At 41.5% G+C, this 22091-nt stretch overlaps 1 protein-coding gene across 1 annotated transcript in view; it reads right to left on the bottom strand.

The window, feature by feature from the left end:
* Nucleotides 1–606: 606 nt before the first annotated feature.
* The window catches only part of CHST8 (carbohydrate sulfotransferase 8), a 190343-nt gene continuing 168858 nt past the window's right edge, over nt 607–22091 (bottom strand). Inside the window, exons 3-4 of the mRNA XM_071567682.1 lie at nt 4083–4120; nt 607–1996 (exon numbers count right to left, since the gene is read on the bottom strand). Coding sequence (XP_071423783.1) covers nt 848–1996; nt 4083–4120 — 1187 coding nt within the window. The 3' untranslated portion in view covers nt 607–847. The remainder of the gene's footprint in view (nt 1997–4082; nt 4121–22091) is intronic.

Here is a 22091-nt window from a genome sequence, read left to right on the forward strand (position 1 = left end):
AAGTGGCGTTTATTCTTGCTTGTTATTATGAGGGAAAGATTTGATATTCCTGGTGACTATGAAGATTAAACCAGAGATTTATGTTAATGCAAAGGATTAAAAGAATTTTAATAACACTTATAAAGATGCAAATGTTCGCCTGCATTTTATCTTTTTGCAGATGAATGTGCCATGAGGGAAATGTTGGAGGGGGAGAACACTCCTCACTCCAAGCTGCAACATCTGGTTTAATACTGCTCTCACATGGTCACGAAGTATTAGTTGTTTTCACCAGTGTGGTTTTGAACAGCGTGACTGTGATTAGACTTTTTCTCCCTAACTAACTTATGGATATCAGGAAATAGGAATCAACATCCAACTTCAAACACATAGTGCCTGTTTAGTATATGGCATCGTGCCTTGCAGATTTCAACAAATTGTAAATATTACTTAGTGTATTTTTTCCTTGCTACTCCATCACTGTCAGACTTACTTTCTAAATGTTAAAGCTCTTGAAATACTGGCTGCACTGCAGGATTGCCAGGTGTGTTTCCCTGGTTTGCAACTGTCCTCCCACTGCAAGCACAGGCCACACCAGCATGGAAAATTCTGTGCTTTATTGGGGCACCCTGACATACTATACATATATGTACATACATTTCATATGGAGAAATTATAGAAAAAATATGATTTGAAAAAGGAGGCAATTAAGGTGAAGGTGTAAACATCTGTTTATGTTCTATTTGGGTTTTTTTCCCCCGCTCTTCAACCAATTGTTTACTAACAGAGAGGTGTATATTAACAGAAGCCACCTGGATTTGTTATGCAATTCAACTGATGTGACTGTGGAAATGTCCCAGCTCTCAAATCAATATAAATCTTCAAAAGGTTTGGAGTAGTTAAACATCAAGTAATCCATATAGTAAAAGTCGTAGCTTTGCTGTCGTTGAGAAGGAGAAAGCTGTGCAAAATACTGTTGTGTAATTTTAGTGGTAGTTCTTTCTTCATTGGAGTGCCGGTCTTTAAACTTGGGGAAGGTTAAATTTTGGGGAGCACCAATTAAGTGCAAGAAAAAGTTTGCATCTTCTTCCATACTTTCAAATTTCCCAACGAAGTCGTAGTCTATTAAACATGGGCTGCAGAGCCTATTGACATGATCCCAGTGTATATCCATTCCCACTGGCCTGTGGACATCCAGGAGGTATTGAATGAACTCTTTGAACTTCACTCCAGAGCCTGTCCTTAAGGCTTCTTTGGTGGCATTGACCCTGTACCTGGAGATGATTGCTTTCCCAAACACCGGGTGGTAGTAGTTGTTTGGATGCTCAAACTTGTCCCGGAATGCAGAGACCAGCTTTTCAAAGGGTTCCCGAATAAACAGCATCTTTGTGTAGGTGTTGAGCCTGTGGTAAATGCCTTTGTGATCAAACCCATCCAGCCTCTTTAGGTAGTTGCCGTAGTGCACCGTGTTGTGCTGGATGTCTCTCGTGGAGGAGGCCAGGCCATTGAGCACCATCAGCACCCGCTTCCAGTTAGAGCAGCCAGCTTTGGGGACCTCACAGTATAAAACCCTGTATTTATCCTCTACAAATATTCTAGAGACGTGGTAAGGAGTGATTATTCTTCTGTTATTACTCTTGTATTTTGAACAAGTTTCCCTCATAATCCGCTTCCTTTCTCCTTGGATCTGATAGAGACTTTGCCACTTGTTGTTGTTTCTATCCTCGGATTTAAGTGTGGGCAGGTTGAGAACAGAGCTGTTCATGGAAATCAGAATTGGGCTCTTTTTAATTATAAACCTCCTCCTGCGTTTATGGAGCCGGATGGAGTCGGTTTCTTCACCTTTCTGTTGATCTTTCATAGCAAACACGATGCTGCTTTGCCGTCTGTCTGTGCTTTGAAGCTTAGTGGGCTCACTTTCAGATGCCTCTAATGAGTCGCTCTGCTTTACCGTTGCTGCTCCGTCTGCAGAAGTTTTTCTTAATCTTCTCTCCTGGTTATTGCTGGAAACACAGTCCTGATGAGGAAAAATAGATTAAAGATGTTAGTAAATGAGAGACTGTCACCATTAACAGCTTGCACGGCTTCACGTGGATCTTTCATACACTCAAGAGTTCAGCAGAATTGTACAAAATGCAGAGCCACAAACCCTCAGCACTGCACCTGCATTGTGCTATGGGCTCTTCTCTTGCCACCTTGTTCTGTGCTTGCATGAAATTCAAAGGCTGAGATGAGCCTGAGCGGGTAATTTCCAGTTCAGAATTGAACTTAACTACGTTTTAGGTGGTGCACCCAGATTTTGATAGATACTCTTGTCTTAGATAAGTTGTCCTTGAAATTTCTACAGAAGGTTTTTTGTTTGTTTGTGTCGTGTGTTTCCCATCATCCCCTCCCCCTTCAGTACTTTATCTTTGCAGTGAAGGCACTTCTGCAGAGTGAAACAAGAGGGAAGGGAGGAGGTTTGCAGAGTTTGTAAGGTGGACAGGGAGGAGGAATAGGTAGAGGGAAGCAGAAAGGGCTGCAGTGAAAACTTGGAGGGTTGGCAAGCAAGAAGTGGGTTGGGTGAGAGCAGCATGAAGGGGCACCCCAAGGGAGGCTTGGGTGACATGGGCCTGGGACCAAAGCAGTTGAGACTTGATGAGAAGTAGTGAGGGAGGGGTGGGAATGAAGCTTGTCTGGGACTGGGGCAGTGAAATCTGAGTAAGTAAAGCAGGTCCATGGATAAGGGTTTCTGGGACCTGCTCTTTTTCATTAGGGGGATCTCGCTGGTTAATACTTCTTTTGGCTTAAAGCCCAGATGTGCTCTGTTACTTTCTGCTTCTCAAAGCAGCTGAATTAAATCCTGTCTAGTCTATGCCTCTAAGATTAGAGTGACGTTCTGCACACGGTTTAGCTACATGTCATCCCTGTGTTGAGGACACCTGGGAGCAGAGTGACATATGAACCACTAGGGACTGTTCCAACAGAGGAGCAGATGTGGTTGCAGAATGTTTATTGCTGACCCAAAGTACTTTCTGGTTATTTAGAGGTTTTATAAATTTAAATTTTTGATTTTCAGCCTTTATTTGTTCCAACTAGTATTTAGACCCTCACAATTTTAAAGGTATAAAGTATGTGGATGTACAGAAGGGCCATGTCCTTTCAAGGTGACAGATTAAACCTTATTCAATTTTACTAGTTTTTGCTGGCTGAAAAAAGCAATGCTATAGGCGACAAACTTGTGCTGTCATGGAGGTTATATCTTGTCACATTCTTATTTAAGGGTCAGAGTTTTAACAAGTCTCAGAGAAGAGGCTCAGTGCTCATTACAAAAAGCACTGGTGACAAAAGAGGAAAAAATCAGATTGTACTATTTTGTAGGCAACTTGCTTAAATTGTATTGTACAAAACTCAAACACAACAGATCAGTATGAAACACAAGTTTGAGGGTGCTGTTGCAGGGTTCAGGTTTCTCATGTTGGTGAAGGTGATAGGTGATGTGCAGAATGGGCAATCAACTGATAATTTGTCATGTGAGACACTATTCAATTGCTGGGAGTGATTGTTGTGCTCTGCTCTTATCTGCAGATGTTATTTCTGGTAGTCAAAAGGTATGTGTTTGTAAATATTGGATCCATTGCTAAATATTACCCCTTTGTAGAGTGGCTGTAATTCAATCTTTATCTCTCTCTCTATATATAAATTTAGGTATATATATAGAGATATATAGAGATATATAGATATATATATACAGATATAGTCACTCAGTGCTGACAGCCACTAGATGGGGGAATTTCACCAGGTTTCTTCTTTCACCTGTTTTTAAGTCCCTCTCAAGACACTCATTTGATCAGTACGATTTCATACAGATTATTATTATATGCAAAGTTTACAGTATCTTTCAGCAATATCCAGCCTAGGAAAAACCTCATAAAATTGAAGCTGCATAGCTTATAAAATTCATATTTTAAAAGGAAAATTTGCATTTCTTGGCAAAGCTTTTGATGCATTTTTCCTTTTCAGGGCTTCATCTCCGGTGTAGGGGCCTTATCTGAGCCACCTCTATCTGTACTCCATACTTGGAATATGGGTACAATTTTCCTTATGTACATCTGAAAACTTACTTTTTTTGGTTGCAGGAATCCCATGTTATATTTTATCCCTAAACAAAGAAAGAAAGTAAAGTAATTATTTAGAAATAAAAAAAATCATTAGCTTGCTTTTTGCTAGACTGATAACAGTGTGTCCTCTGGTAGCTAAAAGGAGAACAGGAACAAGTCTTGTTAATGCAGTGATAAATAGACCAATGGTGAATCACAGCAAGAACACTCCTTGGAAGGCCTTTTTATTTATAGATGTCACAGAAATTGTGAAATTAAATGAATGTCTCTATGTTCCTTTTACACGGGGGGAAACTGAGATGGAGAAAAGTGATGGCTTAACACCTCTAGCAGAGCAAGAAAGTCATAACCCAGGTTAGAGCCCCAGGAAAAGGCTGTTCTTTGTGTATTTACAAGAAGTGTATGATTTCTGCCCCTGCAACTTTGGGTAGTGTGGCAATTACCCACAGTAACAGCTCGCATGGAGGACTCTGCTGTAAACCACAGCAACACACAGGGCAGTTAGATACAAGTGAGACAAGGTTTGGAAACTTTTGGAGAGACAAACAACAGGCACTCAGCAATAGGACAAGGGGGCACGATGGACTCAAGCTCTGCCAGGGGAAATTGAAGTTGGAGATCAGAAAAAAATTCTTTGCAGAGAGAGTGCTCAGGCATTGGAATGGACTGCCCAGAGAGGGGGTGGATTCCCCATCCCTGGAGGTTTTTCAACTGAACTTGGCCGTGGCACTGAGTGCCATGATCTGGTAAAGGGACTGGAGTTGGACCAAGGGTTGGACTTGATGATCTCGGAGGTCTTTTCCAACCCAATCCATTCTATGATTCTGTGATTCTATGAATACAGAACTGTGTTTTGTCTGATCTGGCTTTGACAGTGATGTTTACCTGAAAATAGAATAATGAAGATGTGAATATCCTGGACAGCTTTAGCAGATGTGTAGGATCTCTTTACTGTTTCTAACCTCTGCTAAATATAATTTCATAATACAGGAATGTCTAATGGAAAACACTAATTATGAAATTTGTTTGGGGCTTTTCAACTGATTAAACTTTGTCATCACTGTCACTGTTGCCTGAAGAGCTCAGTTTGATAAATCTGCATGATGAATCCATGGCCTTTAGGACAGGGACAGTTACAGGTAAAGGTGTTGCACAGCATTAAGTGAAAGCATCAGTGTGAGAGCTCAGTCCCATCAGGCTGATTTTCATGGCACTAGGAAAGCTCTCAGAAACACCTTGCATGAGAGTTCACATTGTCCCTTATTGCAGTTAAAGTCCAACTAAGATGATCAGTCATGCTTTGTTTTTAAAATCAGATCTGCAAAGTGGTATTTGTAGTAGAGTCCAAGAGAAATGGCTGTGGTTATTTCTGTGCTCTAAGAGCTCATTTAACAGTGTTCATTACACTTGTGGTTTATGTTTGAGCTTTAACTCCACTACAGCAATTTGTTAGCAATAAACTCCAGTGAAGGTGCTGTGGGATATTGTGATTCTGTGCCTACTAAAACTAAAGGGCGTATTATTTCCACTTTATCAGAAATAAGTCCTAGACATCCTACAGAAGGAGCCTTAAGCCTTGTCCTGGCAGCTTCTCCGAAGTGTTCAGCTGCAAATTAAAGCAGAAATAGAGCTGGTCTATAGCCTCCTTCTGTGGGTTCTGGAGGATCCAAGCTGACTCCTTTGCCCCAGGCTCCAGGAGATGCTGCTGAGCTGTTACCCAGTTCCTGATGTGATCAGTTAAAGAACCACATTTATTCTGCTGTTGTGTAATATTTTACACAGCAATGCAGGACAGGAAACTGCTGTCCAGAAAAACCCCACTCCCTGAGCACCAGCACTTGGAAAGCCTTGATCCTGGGCCGTGGGTGATCTCCTTAGGCCATGAGAATGCTGCATTTTTCAGCAGGTGTAACCTCTTCTGTTCTGCTCACCCCAGGGTGTCATTTCAAGCCATTTGAGCTGCTTGGCCTTTGCTCTAAGGCGTCATTAACACACTGGAGTATCTGCTTAACTCATAAGATGGGAAGGCCTCTACAGTTCTGTTCCCTTTCTGAAACCATTTTGAGCCTTTTACAGTAGGAAACATAAACAGGTGAGGAAAGATTTTTGGTCACTTGCCACAAAACTGAGCAGGTACCTTGGATGGAATCAGCTGCAGGTATTGGAGCACTTGCTGTGTCCAAATTATAACCTAAAAGTCAGGGTTAGTTCTTTCACTTGTGGTCATTTGGCCTGATTTAAGGGGAGCTGTGACACCTTGTAGCAAACCCACACACTTTGTGTAATGAATGTTAAATTTGGTCCGTTTCTGCATGGCTAATAATTAAAAAAATCCCACAAAAGTGCCAAGAACAGGCATAGGACCTATCTATTTGGTGATTAATTTTGACTAATTATGTTTTTGTAGTAGTGTTTCATAAAGGTAAGTTATTTGAGAGATTAACACTTGGTACTGATATGTTCTGCTTAAAAAAATTAAAAATAAATGCTAGGAGATGAGTAACCATTTAGAAAGATTTTTTTTCAATTACTGGCTTTAAGATGTAATCAGAACAATAATTCATGCTTAATGGAAATGTTTGGTGAAGCACTTGCCAATCTCTTCAATGTTTTCTGAATTTGTGGCAGATAAATTTGGCTTCTTTTAGCTGCCTTTCTCACGATACAGTCTGTCACTTCAGATTTAAATCTACATGAGAAAACCCTCTGAAGAGCAGTGAACTTGGGGAAGTTACATTGCCCAGATCTACCGTACTAATCAAAATCTGAATCTAATGTTATGCTACATCTTCTCTATCCATGATTTTACCACAGTGTCATTGCCAAAAAGGTGATATTTTTGGCCTTACAGAAACCCCTGGTGTCTGCACCCAGAGACAGGCAGTGATTCATGAGGGTTTGGTGCCAGCCATGGGGATGCCCAACATCTCAGGGTGCTCAGAGAGAGAGGAGCTGAGAGATGGAGTCGTTCTCTCAACTGTGTCAGTGTTCGTGGAGTTCTCTCCTCCTCCCTTGTGTGACGAACATTTGCCAGACCTGAGCCTGGCCTGGGTTTTAGGTCTGCTTTTGTTGTCTTTCATGAAATATGAGCTTTGTGCTTCATCCAGTGAAACTCACTGTGAGCTTTGCTTGTTTTTCTTTCTTTTCCAAATGCTACCAACAACACAATAAAATGGCCTTTATCTTCCTTGTGTAATATTATATAGTTTTACTCTCTGCCTCCTCCTCTGTCTCTGCTTTAAGACCTAATTTTGTTTTGCCTCTGGTGTTTTTCTCTGCTTTGAGGCTCAACTACAGCTGAGATATTTTTTAATAAAAATGATAACTTCGGGTCTGCATCTGCAACTCCTCCCTTCCTGGGGTTCTGTGCACAGTGGGCACTTGTTTGCTTCATCTGAGTGGGCTTGTGAAATGTCCTCTGGAAGGACCATTTCTGCCATGGCATCACCATCTGTGTCAGGTATCCTGTCCACACACCCCAGTCTTAGGGCTTTACTCAGAGACAACAGTGTGTACTTAATTACAGAATGAGTAATAGGCAGTCCTCAGAGTTCTGACAAGCATGACAAAATTTCACTTTGAAAAGGATTTTCCCAAAAAAACTGTTCAGATTTTTTTTGTGTGAGTAATTTAAAGTGAACTCTTACCTTGTACAGTATAAAAGACCTGCCCTTATCTGATCCAAACTTACTCTGGTGTCCAATTGTTTACCCATTTGAATGCAATTACTCATTAAATAAACTTAAATATTTTAAAGGTTGCTACCTTGTAAATGATTTGGTTTTACTCATATTTAAAATATAGTTGCAGTGTACACATTCAGAATACTTTTGAAATATATAAACCTCTAGGATGAAAGCATTTTCTAAAAAAATTGAGGCCTTATTAATAGAACAGACTCTGTATGTGTGGATGTTTTAATTATATGCTATGTACTTACCCGTTTTCTAACTTAAATTTTTTAATTATGTGCTATGTACTTATCCTTTTTCTAACTTAAATTTATGGTGTATTTGATTAGGAAAAATGCTGTGAAAAGCTCCATCTAAGCTCACACCAATTATCTCACTTTAATACAGAGGAAATTAATGAGGCCAAGTGAAAAAGAGCTACCAAAGCAGTAGCACACCTTGAATTGTGCATGAGGACAGAAGCAGAGCTGCCCAGAGACTCTCTGCAGTCGGATCTCTGAGTGCCCAGAGCAGCTGCAGGGATGTGGTGGCACCTGCCCCAGGTGGGGGAGGGCAGAGGTGGCTTTGGTTAAATGACACATGGCTGAGCCCTGCCAAAGAACAGGTTTCATGGTTATTTCCTTTGCACAGAGGAGAAAGGATGGAATATTCCTGTGGCTCTTTCCCAGTCTCCCAAGTAGCCCTCCGGAGCTCTAAGTAAAGTGTAACTCTTTGAGTGAAGAGCTGCTTTCCCCCCCTATTTTAGGAAGGCATAAGGAGTTTGCCAAGCTGCCAAGCATTGAGGTTTTTTAATCTCTTTAAGCCTTCTCTCTTGTGTGAGTTCCTTTGTAAATCAGGTAACAAATTCTTCCTTTAGTTCTTAGCTTTCTGTTTCAATCCTACCATTGCCAAGCATGCAATTCCTAATAGTTTGGATGCCATCTATTTGAGTAATTTTGAACTTGTGGTTTATTCTTTATCAGTTATTTTGGTGAAAGAGAATTCCCAGAGAGATAACTCTCTGCTGTGCTGGTGTTGTCCTAAAACACAATGACTTCCTATTGATCTTGTGCTTTTCCACCCAGAGGGGCAGGTGTTGGAGCTCAGTGAAGCCCTGGGTGGCATTTCCAAGGTGAATCTGTGGTTGCTCCACCCCACAGGCACTTGGCATGGGAGCAGCTTGTGTGCACTTCACTTGATTAAAACTCGATTGCTCTGGCTTTTGGTAACTGAAATGACTTTCCATCTTAATGAAGCAAGGGAGTCTCTGGACAGAAGTACTGTATGTGGGGAAGGCAATGCAATTCTGAAGGGCATAGCCTGGAAATAATTAAAAACATTTGGTTCATCCATCAGTTTGAACAAGAAAAAATTACAAATCGGGGAGCCAAAGTAGAGATCAGTACACACATTAAGTGACTTTTAATGTTTGCCTCTTGAGGATTTTCACACTGTCAAAGAACTTGGCATGCCCAGTCGGTTTGTGGCACCAGGAGCCAATCCTGGGTGGAGCAGAACTGCCCAGAGTGTCACTCTGGAGCCCAGTGCTGGGCTGGGGCTGCTGCCCTGGTGTCTCTGCTCCCCCTGGACTCCCAGCTGACTGCAGCCAATGCTCTTGGAGCAGAGTCCCTCTTGACATTTGAACTCAGGCCATCCTTCACACATGGCTTCCTTTGCCTTTTCCAGTAAGGGATTCTTGGAGTAAGGGATGTAAAGGATCAGAGTGTGGAGCTTTGTGCCCACTGTTTCTAAATTTGGTGCCAGCTGAGGGCAGTGTTTATGCCCACACGATGTTTCTCAGACAAACACCCACCTATTTCCTGCTGTTGTTTCCCCCTCACAAAGACTTTGCACCTTTGGGACAACGTGCCTCATACCTGTGTTGCTGTACACACTTCTGTGTTGTGTATTAGTCAGAAATTTCTGAAAATTCTGGTGGGTTTTTTTCCTGTTATTCTAAATACAGCTTCATGTGAGAAACAATTGTTTCATTATGGCTTGCCTTGAAACTTCTTTGATTCATCAAGGTGAAACAGGAGAAAAGCAGAAATGGTAGCATTTTAGAGGAATAAATTCCTTTTGAATCAAAACTCAAAAGTATTGCTGTGTCATTCTGGCAAGTCCTTCATAGCTGCAGTGACGTTGGTAGCTGAGCAGTGTCTGAAACCATGGAGTTAGTTTTGTCCAGAAAATTTTAAATTCACCTCCAGACTTTGTGATGAGGCTTTCTGTTATCTGTGCTCGACTCCATTGCTGAGATGGGAAGTTGTTTGAAGAAAAGATTCTTTTATTAATTGAAATTTGGAAGCTCTGATACTTCTTTGACTTGCAACAGGTATGTGAACCCTTAGAGGAAATCACGTCCTGCTGTGTTTTTTCAGAGTGTTCCAACAGATACTGAGTCCCTCTCCCTGACGAAACAATCCTGTGACTTACACCTGCTCTGATTCCATGGTACCTGATCAAGGAAACGGTCCCTTTATAGTGCAAGCTTAACTGAAAGGACAGGAAGAGCTGTTTGTGAATTTATTATGAGGAAGGTATGACTACTTGTTTACTTTGTCTTCCTCACTATTCAGGCATACTAATTAAAACTTGCCATTTTCTGACTTTATAGAATTCTTATCGAATATAAATTAAGAAGGCGGAAAAGTCAAGCCTGTGCATCCCCCATTCCTTCTGTGGACCTATCCCTGGGAATACTGTTAATTAGCATCATTAGCTTTCAGGCACTGTCAGCAGTTACTTGCAATTTCTACTTAATACCTTTCAGTTATTCTTCATTCTCACATTTAATATTTGCATATTGCCTTCGCAGCGTGACTTTGGCAAGGACATTACCCTTTTCCAGATTTATTAAAAAGTAAAAGCTAAGCTTTAAAATATAGCACTGCATTTATATTTAGTAACCTGTAAGAACTATTCAGGTAACCAGAGGAGTTTCAGGGAATTTCAAGCAAGCACTGAATGGAATTTGACTTCACATACCTAGTTAGAATAGCTCACCTGGAAGCCAAGAAATATTTCAGGACATGTGCAAGTAGGACAGGGAAACTTCAGTGGTCTTTCTATTGGAGGGGAGACAAAGTAATACAGGCAGAATTCTGGGCTGCTTTCATGTCACTCTGTAGAGATGTTTCTTTGGGAAAGAAAGCACAAATGGAGAGAGAAAAGGCTGCAGGCAAAATTTGAAAGGTAGATCTACACGGACATGCCCCTGAGTGCTGAAGTTCCCTGCTTTGATAGATTGGCTGTAGATCAGATAACACAGATGTGTATCCAAATGTTGGATATTATTATGTTACAATCAATTAACTGGAACTGATAGAGTCTCCCTTTGTCCTGTTCTCATAGTTAATTATTGACAAGTCTTCTTGGTATAAGAGATCAATATGGAGCCTTAAAAAACCCAAACAAGCCAAAAGAAGATAACACCTGCAACTTAGCTAGAAAACCTGGTGCAGAAGGAGAGATAGGTGGGCAGTCTTCAATTTGTGACCTGTGAGGAACCAGCAGTTCTCAGAGAGTGATGTGTACAGGGTGGAGCTCTTTGCCAGGCCCTTTATTCCTGAGCACTGAAGGGCCCTGGGGGTATGCTGTTAGTCATTTCTCACTGGCTCTACTCTTCTTCTTCCTGGAGGGTTTTCTGTTTCTTGGTAAGGAGCTCACCTGCACTCCTTCAGCCGGATTTTAGTGACTGAGGAGTAGAACAATTGGCTAACATAAGAATAGTGTTTTGAGTTGACTTTCATATCAGTAACAATGAGGGGGAAATGGCTCTGCTCAAAAACTTGAGTGCTGATTATTCCCAGGATTCAGGTGACATTTTGTGCTACCCAGGACTTGTCCTGAGCTGGCAACCCAGATAGCAAGAGTCAAACTGCTATTCTTGAGTTTTGGTGAGCTTGGTATTTTTAAAGCAAAGTGCAGGCCAATTTAAGATGTTCTGAAGCTTCTGGAATTCACAATTTCTCCATCAGTACAGTGGCAGTTTGATGTTCATGCTTTCTCCTTGGCTGTGTAAATGTCAATGAAAATTGGGACACCTGGAAAGTCTGATGTGGCCAAGCCTTGCTGAGGGCATTTACTGCTTCCCCTGGCGTGTGTCTGTCTGGCAAGTCCAGGTGCTGCAGGACATGTGGATTGACCTAAATGAAGCATTTTATCATGTGAACATTGTAAGACAATTCAGCAGGAGTGGGGCTGGGAGGCCATTTGCTGTGTTAACCACTGCTCACAATTCTGACCAGCAGGACCTGGCTAGCCCAGGGTCTGACCCACTGGCACCTCACTATTGGCACTGAGGGAGCCTTTGGTGCCTCTCACACACTGCCCAGCACAACTCTCCATTCCAGAATTATTTTTCTACCCCCCAGCTGACTGCAAATACTTTGGAGTCGGGGGCACAGGGAGCTGCTGCTGAAGGGCATGGCTCGTCTGCTCACTCCCCTATCACTGTCTCTGCCAGGTCACTGCATTTTCCTTCCCCTCCTCTGCACAGCACAGAAAATGGGAGCTGGCAGAGAGGGAAGAGAGGAGCTGTGGTGTGACAGGGATGTGGGGGACAGACAAACAGACAAACAGCCTCTGTGGGGCTTGGTGACTGTTCTGTTCACCTACGCACCTGGATGAGCTAAACTGGTCCTCTCAAGGGGTCACATCTGCTATGGCAGGGGGAAAAGGCAGGTTTGCTGCATTTGGTCACTCTCCCCTGTTTCCTACAGGTGCTCCCTGTTCTGCTGCAGGAGCCAGAGGGCTCTGCTGTGGTTGCCTCTCTCTGTCACTGAACCATCAGTGGCACCTGAAGTGAGAAGCCTCTGCCACTGCCATTTTATGGGCACATCTGCATTTTTCATTCACACCAATAGCACTTGCTGGTTTTTCTAGAACCCCAGAGGAGAGTGGTCCATCAGCCAAGGAGGGCTCTATGAACTCAGAGATGGAATTGTTTGCATCTACCTCGACAACCCAAATTTGGGATACAGTTGCTATGACAATTGAATCATCTGATTTTGTGAGTCAGTGCACACAAACAATGAGTAGCCACTTGGTTGCTGAATATGGTTAGCTGGGAATAGAACTTTTATTTAGCTGATGAAGGTGTGTGCAAGTGTCTGGATTTCATTGATGGCTTTTCTATGCCAACCACTGTCCAGAGCATTCCAACATCACTGTGGCTCACTCACTGCCTTGCACACAGTTACAGAGGATTCATTATTAATCAATATTTTACCTGTGGCAAGTCAGTTAATTTCAGTCTTTATTTCCACTTTTGATTTTGTGTTAAACACATTCAAAGTTGTGACTTCATTGTAACTGCAGGTGTCTACTACATGTGAAATGAATAGTGTTCATCAGAAACAAACCTTTTATTATTTGCAAATCTCCTTTGGTGGTCCTCTCATGGTCTTAGAGATGATCCATTGTGGAAAAGGAAAATTTATGTTTGATCTCCACTGAGGTCCCTACAGTTTTATTACTCGTTGTTCAGAAATAGAATATTTAAAACTTTTGAACTCCACTGCCTGAAGACTTGCTACTCTGAGAACTGGAACTAGAAGCATGTGTTAAAACCCCCCTTTATTACAGTATTAGAACTGTGGCTTCTGTTTAAGCAATAGTTATTTATGACCATATAGCACTGGTTTTTCAGCTATGAAAAATCTGGCATTTACTTCAGTGGGTACCAGAGCAAGAAGTGACACATTATTGATTTTTCCAAGTTATGGTAAACTGCTCTCCTCATCTTTTCCTTCTCACTGTACTTTTCTGGGCATTAGTGCTCCATGTCTTTTGGAAAACTGCTGTGAGCTTGCAAAAAGCAAGTTTTTTCCTGTTAAATTTTATTTAAGAAAAGAATACTGGATAAAATTTTCAGTGCCTTTTTTGTTTTCTGCAAGAACTTCAGTAAAGGAGAATAAGTGTGTGTTAAAAAATACTCAGAATAAAGTTTTGGTCACATGTTTTCATTTCTTTGTGTCTCTGCCTCAAGAAAAACTGAACCCATCAGGAGCATGCATGGAAAAGAACATCATTACTTCACACACTCTCACTGTTTTCCAGCCTTTTCTCCTTGCATAAAATGGGACAGCATTTATAAAACTGTCATAAAGCCCTGTAGGAAAAGCTTTAATTATCCAAAAAGTAACGATGTCAAAAACACACGGACCAAGTCAGAAATAAAAATGTTTTGCATCTTCCTTTAGAATAAATTTAAATGTCTGTCTCTGCTTCCTCATGCAAATCTTTGCTGCTTTTTACCCCTTTAGATTTCCTTTTCCATCTGAAGGCGACTCAGGCCTTCTGGCAGGAGTTGGGTTTGTGCTTTTCATGCAGTGGCAGATTCTGCTTTCCCAGATGCTCTGCACTTTGTTTGGTGGAGCTGAAATGCAATTTCAGACAGCTTTTCCAGGCTTTTTGCTACACAGGACAGAAAGATCCCATTTATTTGGAGAAGATGCACAGCAGCATGGCCTCGAATCCCTTCCCATAACTCCTTGTGCATTTGCTTTGCTTGCACAGAAATGAAAGCCTTCAGAGCATATTCCTTGGAGAATTCCTCGTGCCAATTACCCAGAGGAACTGAAGAGATGTGCAGTTTCACTCACAGGGTTTGTATGTGGTGCAGGGCTGATCATCTTAGAAGAAGAATATCTTACCTTAATAAAATCAAGTCACTGAAATTACAGCAAGCTTGATGTGATCTCAATTTGCTACCTCTTGAATAGAGCTATAGATTCAAATTGTGCTTGTAAACAAACGAGGCTCCAGCCTTTCAATTGACATAATTTTCCTTTTTTTTCCCCATTAAGGAAAGTGGTAATTGCCAATCTGCTGACAGGAAATGCTGGCAAGAAGGCACGTGAGTGATTTCCTTGGTGACTGTCAGACTCTTCAGGCCAGGCTTTCAAAGGACACTTGCAATAAAAGAAATCCACTGTGGGAGGGCTTGGCAGTGTGTTCTTGAGCCAGGCTGGGGCTGAGGTGCTGGGCTCAGCCTGCTGCTGGGGGTGGGCTTGGGGGGCCTGCTGAAAGGCTCACTCATTCATTGCACTCTTTCTTTTTACAGAGGAGCTCTGATGTCCTAAAGGTTCAGATACAGGACCTCTGCTATAAAGTCTGAGTGTATTTTTGCAACCCTGGGTCCTCAAGAGGTCTTTTTAGTATTTTATAATGGTGTGTTTCATAAAAAAACCCATTCTGTCAAATCACAAGTCAGAAAACATTATCTTGAAGTGAATTAATAGAAGAAAAAATCTGAAGTAATGTATGTTAATGTTGATGGACACGCTGCTGACAGACATTTCCCCTGTGCTCTTGCTGGGCATCCTCTTGGTTGGGACAGATTTTCAAATATCACTGTCCAGTTGTTTGGGTTTGCATTCTGTCTCACCTCAAGTGCCACAGTGGAATAACTGATGGAGAGAATCTAAACATTCCTGCTGAAAGTTAGATTTGTGTGTATGTGAACCACTTGTGTGATTTTCAATGGAGAGGCTTGTCAGTTTTATTTGATTCTATACAACGTTTCAGACTAATTTGGGTGGGGATTTGTGACTATTACATCAAGTCATTTTAGTGTGGTTTTTTTTTAATATTACTTTCTGGTCATATTCCCAAAATCTGCATAACTAACACTGTTTAAAGTAAGTGTGTTCCAGTAATTTTTAGTTATAATTTCAACTTTGTCAGTAAAAAAACACAAAGAAACTTCTCCCTGTTATATTAAGACCACAGAGATCTAAAACTTGCTGTGATATCTTTGCTTCACCCACACTCCTTTTGGAGTCCTCCAGAAGGAATGAGGCTGTTTTACTGCTTTGCACAAATTGTCCCTTGTTCTCGGGGTTCCCTTTCTTCTCTGTCAACACCCTGAAGGCATCACAATAGCCAAAATGAATTCAAGAGAAAAGAAGTGTCTGGTAGGATTTCTAATGTTTTGAATGTTTTTCTGCCTTCTCTTATCTGTATGTGGCTTTGTTTAAGCAATAAACTTATAAATAATTAGAAATCCAGACAGGGATTTCTTTTGCCTTAAATCTACACAGAGACTGAGGAACCTTGATTCAGTTATTACTGAATTAGAGAATTATTGAATCGTAATTAAAGGAATGCAAAACCCCTGGATCAGGTGAAGAATGCCATTGGTTTCAACTGCATTTAATTATATTTATCTGTATTTAACACAAATAAATGTCCAGATATTCATGACATGTAAAATGCTGCTACTAGTTCAAAACTATTGAATAAAAATGTCCTCCTTCTATACATCACCTTTATTGAAATTGAGAGACACAGTAATAAGGACATTGTCCCTTGTATTTTTATAAGAATCCTGTGATTCCATTCCAAGTAAAAGTTATTTTAAAATAAGTGGAAATCTGTGTGGTGTTTTAGACAGTAAGTTACAGCACCAAGAACCTAAATCTTGTTAAACATCATTTAATAAGAGCAGAAAATATTTTAGTTGATTTTTATTGCCTAAATTCAGAGGTTAAATAGATAAGGTATGCTTAAGGCAAAAAGCACAACATGGAAATTGTAATCTTTCTTTCTTTCTTTCTTTCTTTCTTTCTTTCTTTCTTTCTTTCTTTCTTTCTTTCTTTCTTTCTTTCTTTCTTTCTTTCTTTCTTTCTTTCTTTCTTTCTTTCTTTCTTTCTTTCTTTCTTTCTTTCTTTCTTTCTTTCTTTCTTTCTTTCTTTCTTTCTTTCTTTCTTTCTCTTCTCTCTTTCCTTCCTTCCTTCTCTTTCTCTCTTTCCTTCCTTCCTCTCTTTTCTCTCCTCCCTTCCTTTCTCTCCTCCCCTCCCTCCCTCCCTCCCTCCCTCCCTCCCTTCCTTCCTTCCTTCCTTCCTTCCTTCCTTCCTTCCTTCCTTCCTTCCTTCCTTCCTTCCTTCCTTCCTTCCTTCCTTCCTTCCTTCCTTCCTTCCTTCCTTCCTTCCTTCCTTCCTTCCTTCCTTCCTTCCTTCCTTCCTTCCTTCCTTCCTTCCTTCCTTCCTTCCTTCCTTCCTTCCTTCCTTCCTTCCTTCCTTCCTTCCCTCTCCTTCCTCCCTCCCTCCCTCCCTCCCTCCCTCCCTCCCTCCCTCCCTCCCTCCCTCCCTCCCTCCCTCCCTTCCCTTCCTTCCTTCCTTCCTTCCTTCCTTCCTTCCTTCCTTCCTTCCTTCCTTCCTTCCTTCCTTCCTTCCTTCCTTCCTTCCTTCCTTCCTTCTTCTTCCTTCCTTCCTTCCTTCCTTCCTTCCTTCCTTCCTTCCTTCCTTCCTTCCTTCCTTCCTTCCTTCCTTCCTTCCTTCCTTCCTTCCTTCCTTCCTTCCTTCCTTCCTTCCTTCCTTCCTTCCTTCCCTCTCTCTCTCTTTCTCTCTCTCTCTCTGGCTTGTAACACTCCTGCCCACGGGCTCTTGGTTTTTCCCTGATCTTTACAAGACCTGTGGAATCATTTAGGTTGGGACAGTCCTTTGCAGTCATTGAGCCCCACCATTAACCCATCCCACCCCTAACCATGCTCGTAACCACACGTCTTTTAAATGCCTCCTAGAACTTTGCAAGCCTATAACTCTTTTAAAAAGCATGTCATTAGATAGATATTGAAAGGGAAATCCTGGTGATGGCTCTACAAACCTAATAAAACTGCCTTTATGAGCTTTTATGAAAGTTTTTATTGCTCAGAGGGTCAGTCTCGGCAGGCAGTGAAGCACATTCAGACACTCCAAACCTGTTTCCCACACTCAGCTCCAGGAGCTGCTGCCCCAGCATTTACAGCACTTCACTCCTCTGAACATGTTTATTTTCTCTTCTAAATTCCTGCCCAGTAAAGTCAAAATACAGTATGTTAAACATATGTACCTGCTCTTAGGTGTTGCTGGCAAGTGAAGAGGTTCCTGGAAAAGGAACAAGTCTCTTTCACAGTAGCTAAGACAGTAAACATTAATTTTCATTAAGCACTAAATCTCAGTTTAATATCCGTTTCAGATGTTCTAGATAAATCCTTAACCTTTCAGTTGTTCCCTCTTGTAATCCTGTATCACTGATGGATCTTGGCAGTGACAAATGGCACGCTCAGACCCTGAACTGCTTCTTTTCATGTGCTTCCCCTCTGCCTTCCCTCTGGAGGGAGGGGAAGGACAAGCCCAGGGGACACTGCTTGAATACAAACAGCATCCTTCTCTTCTTTCTTTCCCCCCCTCCCTCAAACTCTGAGCCTGGCTGCAAAAACAACAAATTGCCCTCAAAATAATCAGCACATTGAATGATAGAAACACTTTGCTTATCTTTAAGCAGTGTTAGATATCCATTAGTGATCCACAGCCTTCCCCATCACTCAGTTCCACCACCAAAGCAGGTGTAATTCTGCAGGAGGTGGATTGTCACCTGAAGAAGGAGCCACCACCTGCCGCTGAGATCACTAGCAATGAGCTTTCTGTATTTTGGCAATAAATCCCCTGGTAGCAGAGCCATACAATTGAAAAAGTCATGCACACCTTCTTCCAGCAACCAGAAACTCCAGGAACCTGCTGGGGTTTGCCACACGGGTTTAGGACCTTTTAAAAAGTTACCAACTGTACTATTGGACTAATTGTCCTCCAGGGGAGAGTTAATAGGTGTTATGTAGGGTGCTAATTTGAGCTGAACAGGAGTTGCCTTGAGCTCTGAAACTTTTGTTTGCCCCAACTTTACAACCACCTGATGGGAAGAGTTGCAGACAGGTATAATAAAAATTCAAATTTATGACTAGTATTATTCCAGGTGTCAAAGTGCAAAGGTGCAGGTAATTAAGCAACAAACCAAGCAACCTTCCCAAGGAGAAAAACCCCCCAACTTACTTTACTGCCTTATTCAGTGAAGAGCCAGGCAAACCCAGGATTTTGATTCAAGGTTAAAGTGTAACTTTTCATGAAATGAAATACCAAATTAACTTAGAAAGTTCTCATTTTGGGAATATTCAGTATAATGGTATTTTCTGCAATGTATTTTCTATGATATCAGGAGCATCCATCATAGTAAGTTTTAAATCCCCAAACCAACAGATTCCCCCTCAGCCTAATAATGCAATATGAAGTGTTTTAATTTTCCTTATGTATTTGCTATTGTGAAAAAACAGTAAAGGCAATTTAAAAAAATGAAGTTGACATATTGACTCCTGTGTAATGTAACAACTTTGGAGTTAACACTATTATTAAATTGTCACGAAAGAGCACAAAACTCTTAAATATTAATAGTTTTCATTTTTATTTTATTTTTTAATTTTTATTTCATCTGATAGGAATATTTTTGTTTGGGATAATGAGAGATAAATTTCAAACCCTGAGTTTCATGTACCCATTCTGCTGTAGTGAGGAACTGTCACTGACAGGATTTCTGGCCAAGAGCTGAGCCCAGAGCTGGGTGGGGCAGGTGGAGCTCAGCCCAGTGCTTGGCACTGCCCTGGCACACAGAGCTGGAAGCTGGTGCTCACCTGGACCTACACAGAGACCTCTTTGGGACCTGCATCACCTCAGGGTGTTTTGAAATGGATGTGGAAGTCATTGAAGAAAAAAGTATGACAGAACAGGGTGAAGAACAGGCTCATGTTCTGAAGAGAGAGGTGTCTACAGCTCCAGGCACATTTCCAAGAGCTGAGTTTCTTCCCAGGCCAGGACTACACATCCAGTGTGGGAAATTTTGAATTAAAAATAATGTAGTGGTTTCACTAATCCACACTAAATCAAAGAACAGCTTCCCCCTGGTAACCATGAAGTGTTTTTAACCCTAGTTTGGATCCATGAGCTTTATGAATTGAACAGAATATATTAAAAATGCTGTTAATACGTTTTTACACCCCAGAAAAGGAAGTCTTGCTTCTGAGAATTTTTAAAAAATGGATGATTGCATGAAGTAAACTCTTTCTTCAGGTTTCTCAGCAGTCTGACTGGGACTGAAAATTCTAGGAATGTAAAACACAGTCTGCAGATTTCTCTCCTCTGTCCACACTGGCTTTCTGGACCAAATTAGGAAAACCCCCTAGATTTTAGCCTGTAGTAGACTCGATGGGGTCAGCACTCCTCAGAGTTGTACACTGAACCAGTTATAAGTATTCCAGTTCATGGCAAGACACTTGAAACATGATCATGAAGATCAGAGGACAATCACTGCAACTTGGAGAAGAAAGACACGACCAAGGACTTCCTCATTTCTCCCCACCAGAAACGACTGGAGGCAGAGTGTTCTGGCTGTAGAAGAAGGAAGTGAGAGGAGGCACCATCTTCCCCTGCTATTAAGGATTTTGGGGGAAAAAATGTAATATTGCTTGGAGCTACAATTCTGCTTCAGTTCCTCCACACCTCAGACCTGGCTCAGCCCCCAACACTCCATGAGATCACCAGCTCAGCCTTGTCTCAGCTTATTGGTTTAGTGGGAATAATCTTTCTTAGCAAGCTCTCAAAGGTGCCACAGAACTGTATTAATATTAAGCAAAGAGCTTGGAAATTCTCCATCACAATGTGGAATGTACCAGTAAGGATAAGGCTGTAATAGAAAGGCTTTGTGTATCACAAAAAAATAATTAATTCTCTCCTGTCTCTTTGCGATGGTTTTTGTGCTATTTGTTAATATATTTAGATTAGATGCTAAAGTGAAAGCCTAAACACACTGTCATCTTCAGACACACGCAGGCAATTAGAGTGCAGCTTGTGTTATTGTTTTATAATTCAAGCCTAGTGAAGTCATAAATTAAGAAGCTCATTAAATTTTCAATTGCATTAATAGGAAAATTCAACTTATTAAATTCTTTGGTAAGCCCTAATAACAAAACATTGGAAATGGATCTTTATTTTTTTTCTCTTTGTCAATCCTCATACCCCAGATAACCTCCTCTACCTTTATTGTAGGAAAAAAAAAGTCATAGGAACATAAACTATCAAAACCACTCTCTCTTACATGGAGTTTAACACTGATGCCCCTTGTCACATTTTAGAGAACTTCTGAGTAAGTTCCATGCCTGCCCCACAAATAGGTGAGGCCTCTCAGCATCCCTGTGCTCTGAGCCTGGCACTGCCCTGTTACAGCAGCAGCAGCAAATAAAGGCTGATAACACTATTTTTATTTGGCAATGCATGACACAATTTGATGCTGTAGGTTGAGCTATTTTCAAAAAGGAGGCATTAAAAATATCTCAGTTTTCACTGCAACTGGAAATAGTAAGTGTATGTATTTAATGAGGCCTGCAAATACAAAACTGCTCAGTGAGCTGAGTCTGTGCTGGCAGAAAGGGCTTCGCATCCATTAAAATCTCAGTGACTGGGTGCACAGTTGTGGGGAATTTCCTCACTTCATGAAGGTTTTTATTTTACACCCCGTTATGTGCATTTTTGCCACTGTGTGTTGGCATGTTCATGTTACAACAGCACAAGAGCTTCATCCACATAAGGGCTGTTGGTGTTTAAATTATTCCGTGGTTATCTGAGTTATTGCCAGACTGTAGTGAGACAGACAGAGAAATGATCAGGAGGGCTCAAAAAGCTTTGCACATAGTACATGTAAGCACATACACAGAAATAAAAATATTTGGCTAGATAATTAGGAGACTTCATTGTAAATGGGATTTTTTTAAGAACAGTGCACTAACAAGCTTCCTGTTGCCTGGCACCATCAAAAGAGTGGAAAAGCTGTCTCCTGTGTCCAGCCATACCTGCCCAAACGGTATCTGTTGGCTCTTTGCTCAATTAACTGCTCAATCTGGGCAAACAAACAGCAGAGAGCAAAAATTAGTTCTTCACTTCTTCAAGCAATTCCAGGGCATCTATTTCTGAACTGTTTCCAGCCTACTCCTCTGTAAATCCAGTGAACTGCTGTGGCCTTCAGGCTTTGTCACCAGGGACCACCCAAATTCCTCAGCCACGCTGCACAACAGGGCATTTAGTGAGGGATCTTCTGCCTCACAGGTATTGGATATTTGCAATATTAGCTCTTCTTATTCCCCTTGCAAGGCACTTAGGTATCTAACTGCAAGGTCAACTACATTTCTCTTTTTCTTCTGTGAAAACTAGTGGGTTTTTTGGCAGGCAGGAGGAAAGAAGTTAGTCCAAGTCTTTCTTGGGGTGTGGGGATCATGGGAGCAGAGCTGCAAGTGAAGGATGTCTGGGGGGTGTTTATTGTGTAAAGCTCTGATGCTGCTGCTCTTGTAGCTTCCCATAAATGATTTCATGCCAATCAGGGCTCAGGGGGGTTGAATAATGCTGTAGAGCCAAGTCATAATCTGCTGTGCTCCTCAGCTGGGGAACTCCAAATATTGCAGGTCACTGGGAAGGCAGTGCTGCTGTTCATGCTTTTATGAGGTGATTTTCCTCTGTCTCTCCTTATGCTGCTCTCACTG

This window comes from Pithys albifrons, chromosome 12, assembly GCF_047495875.1.
Source record: "Pithys albifrons albifrons isolate INPA30051 chromosome 12, PitAlb_v1, whole genome shotgun sequence".
Taxonomy (NCBI): Eukaryota; Metazoa; Chordata; class Aves; order Passeriformes; family Thamnophilidae; genus Pithys; species Pithys albifrons.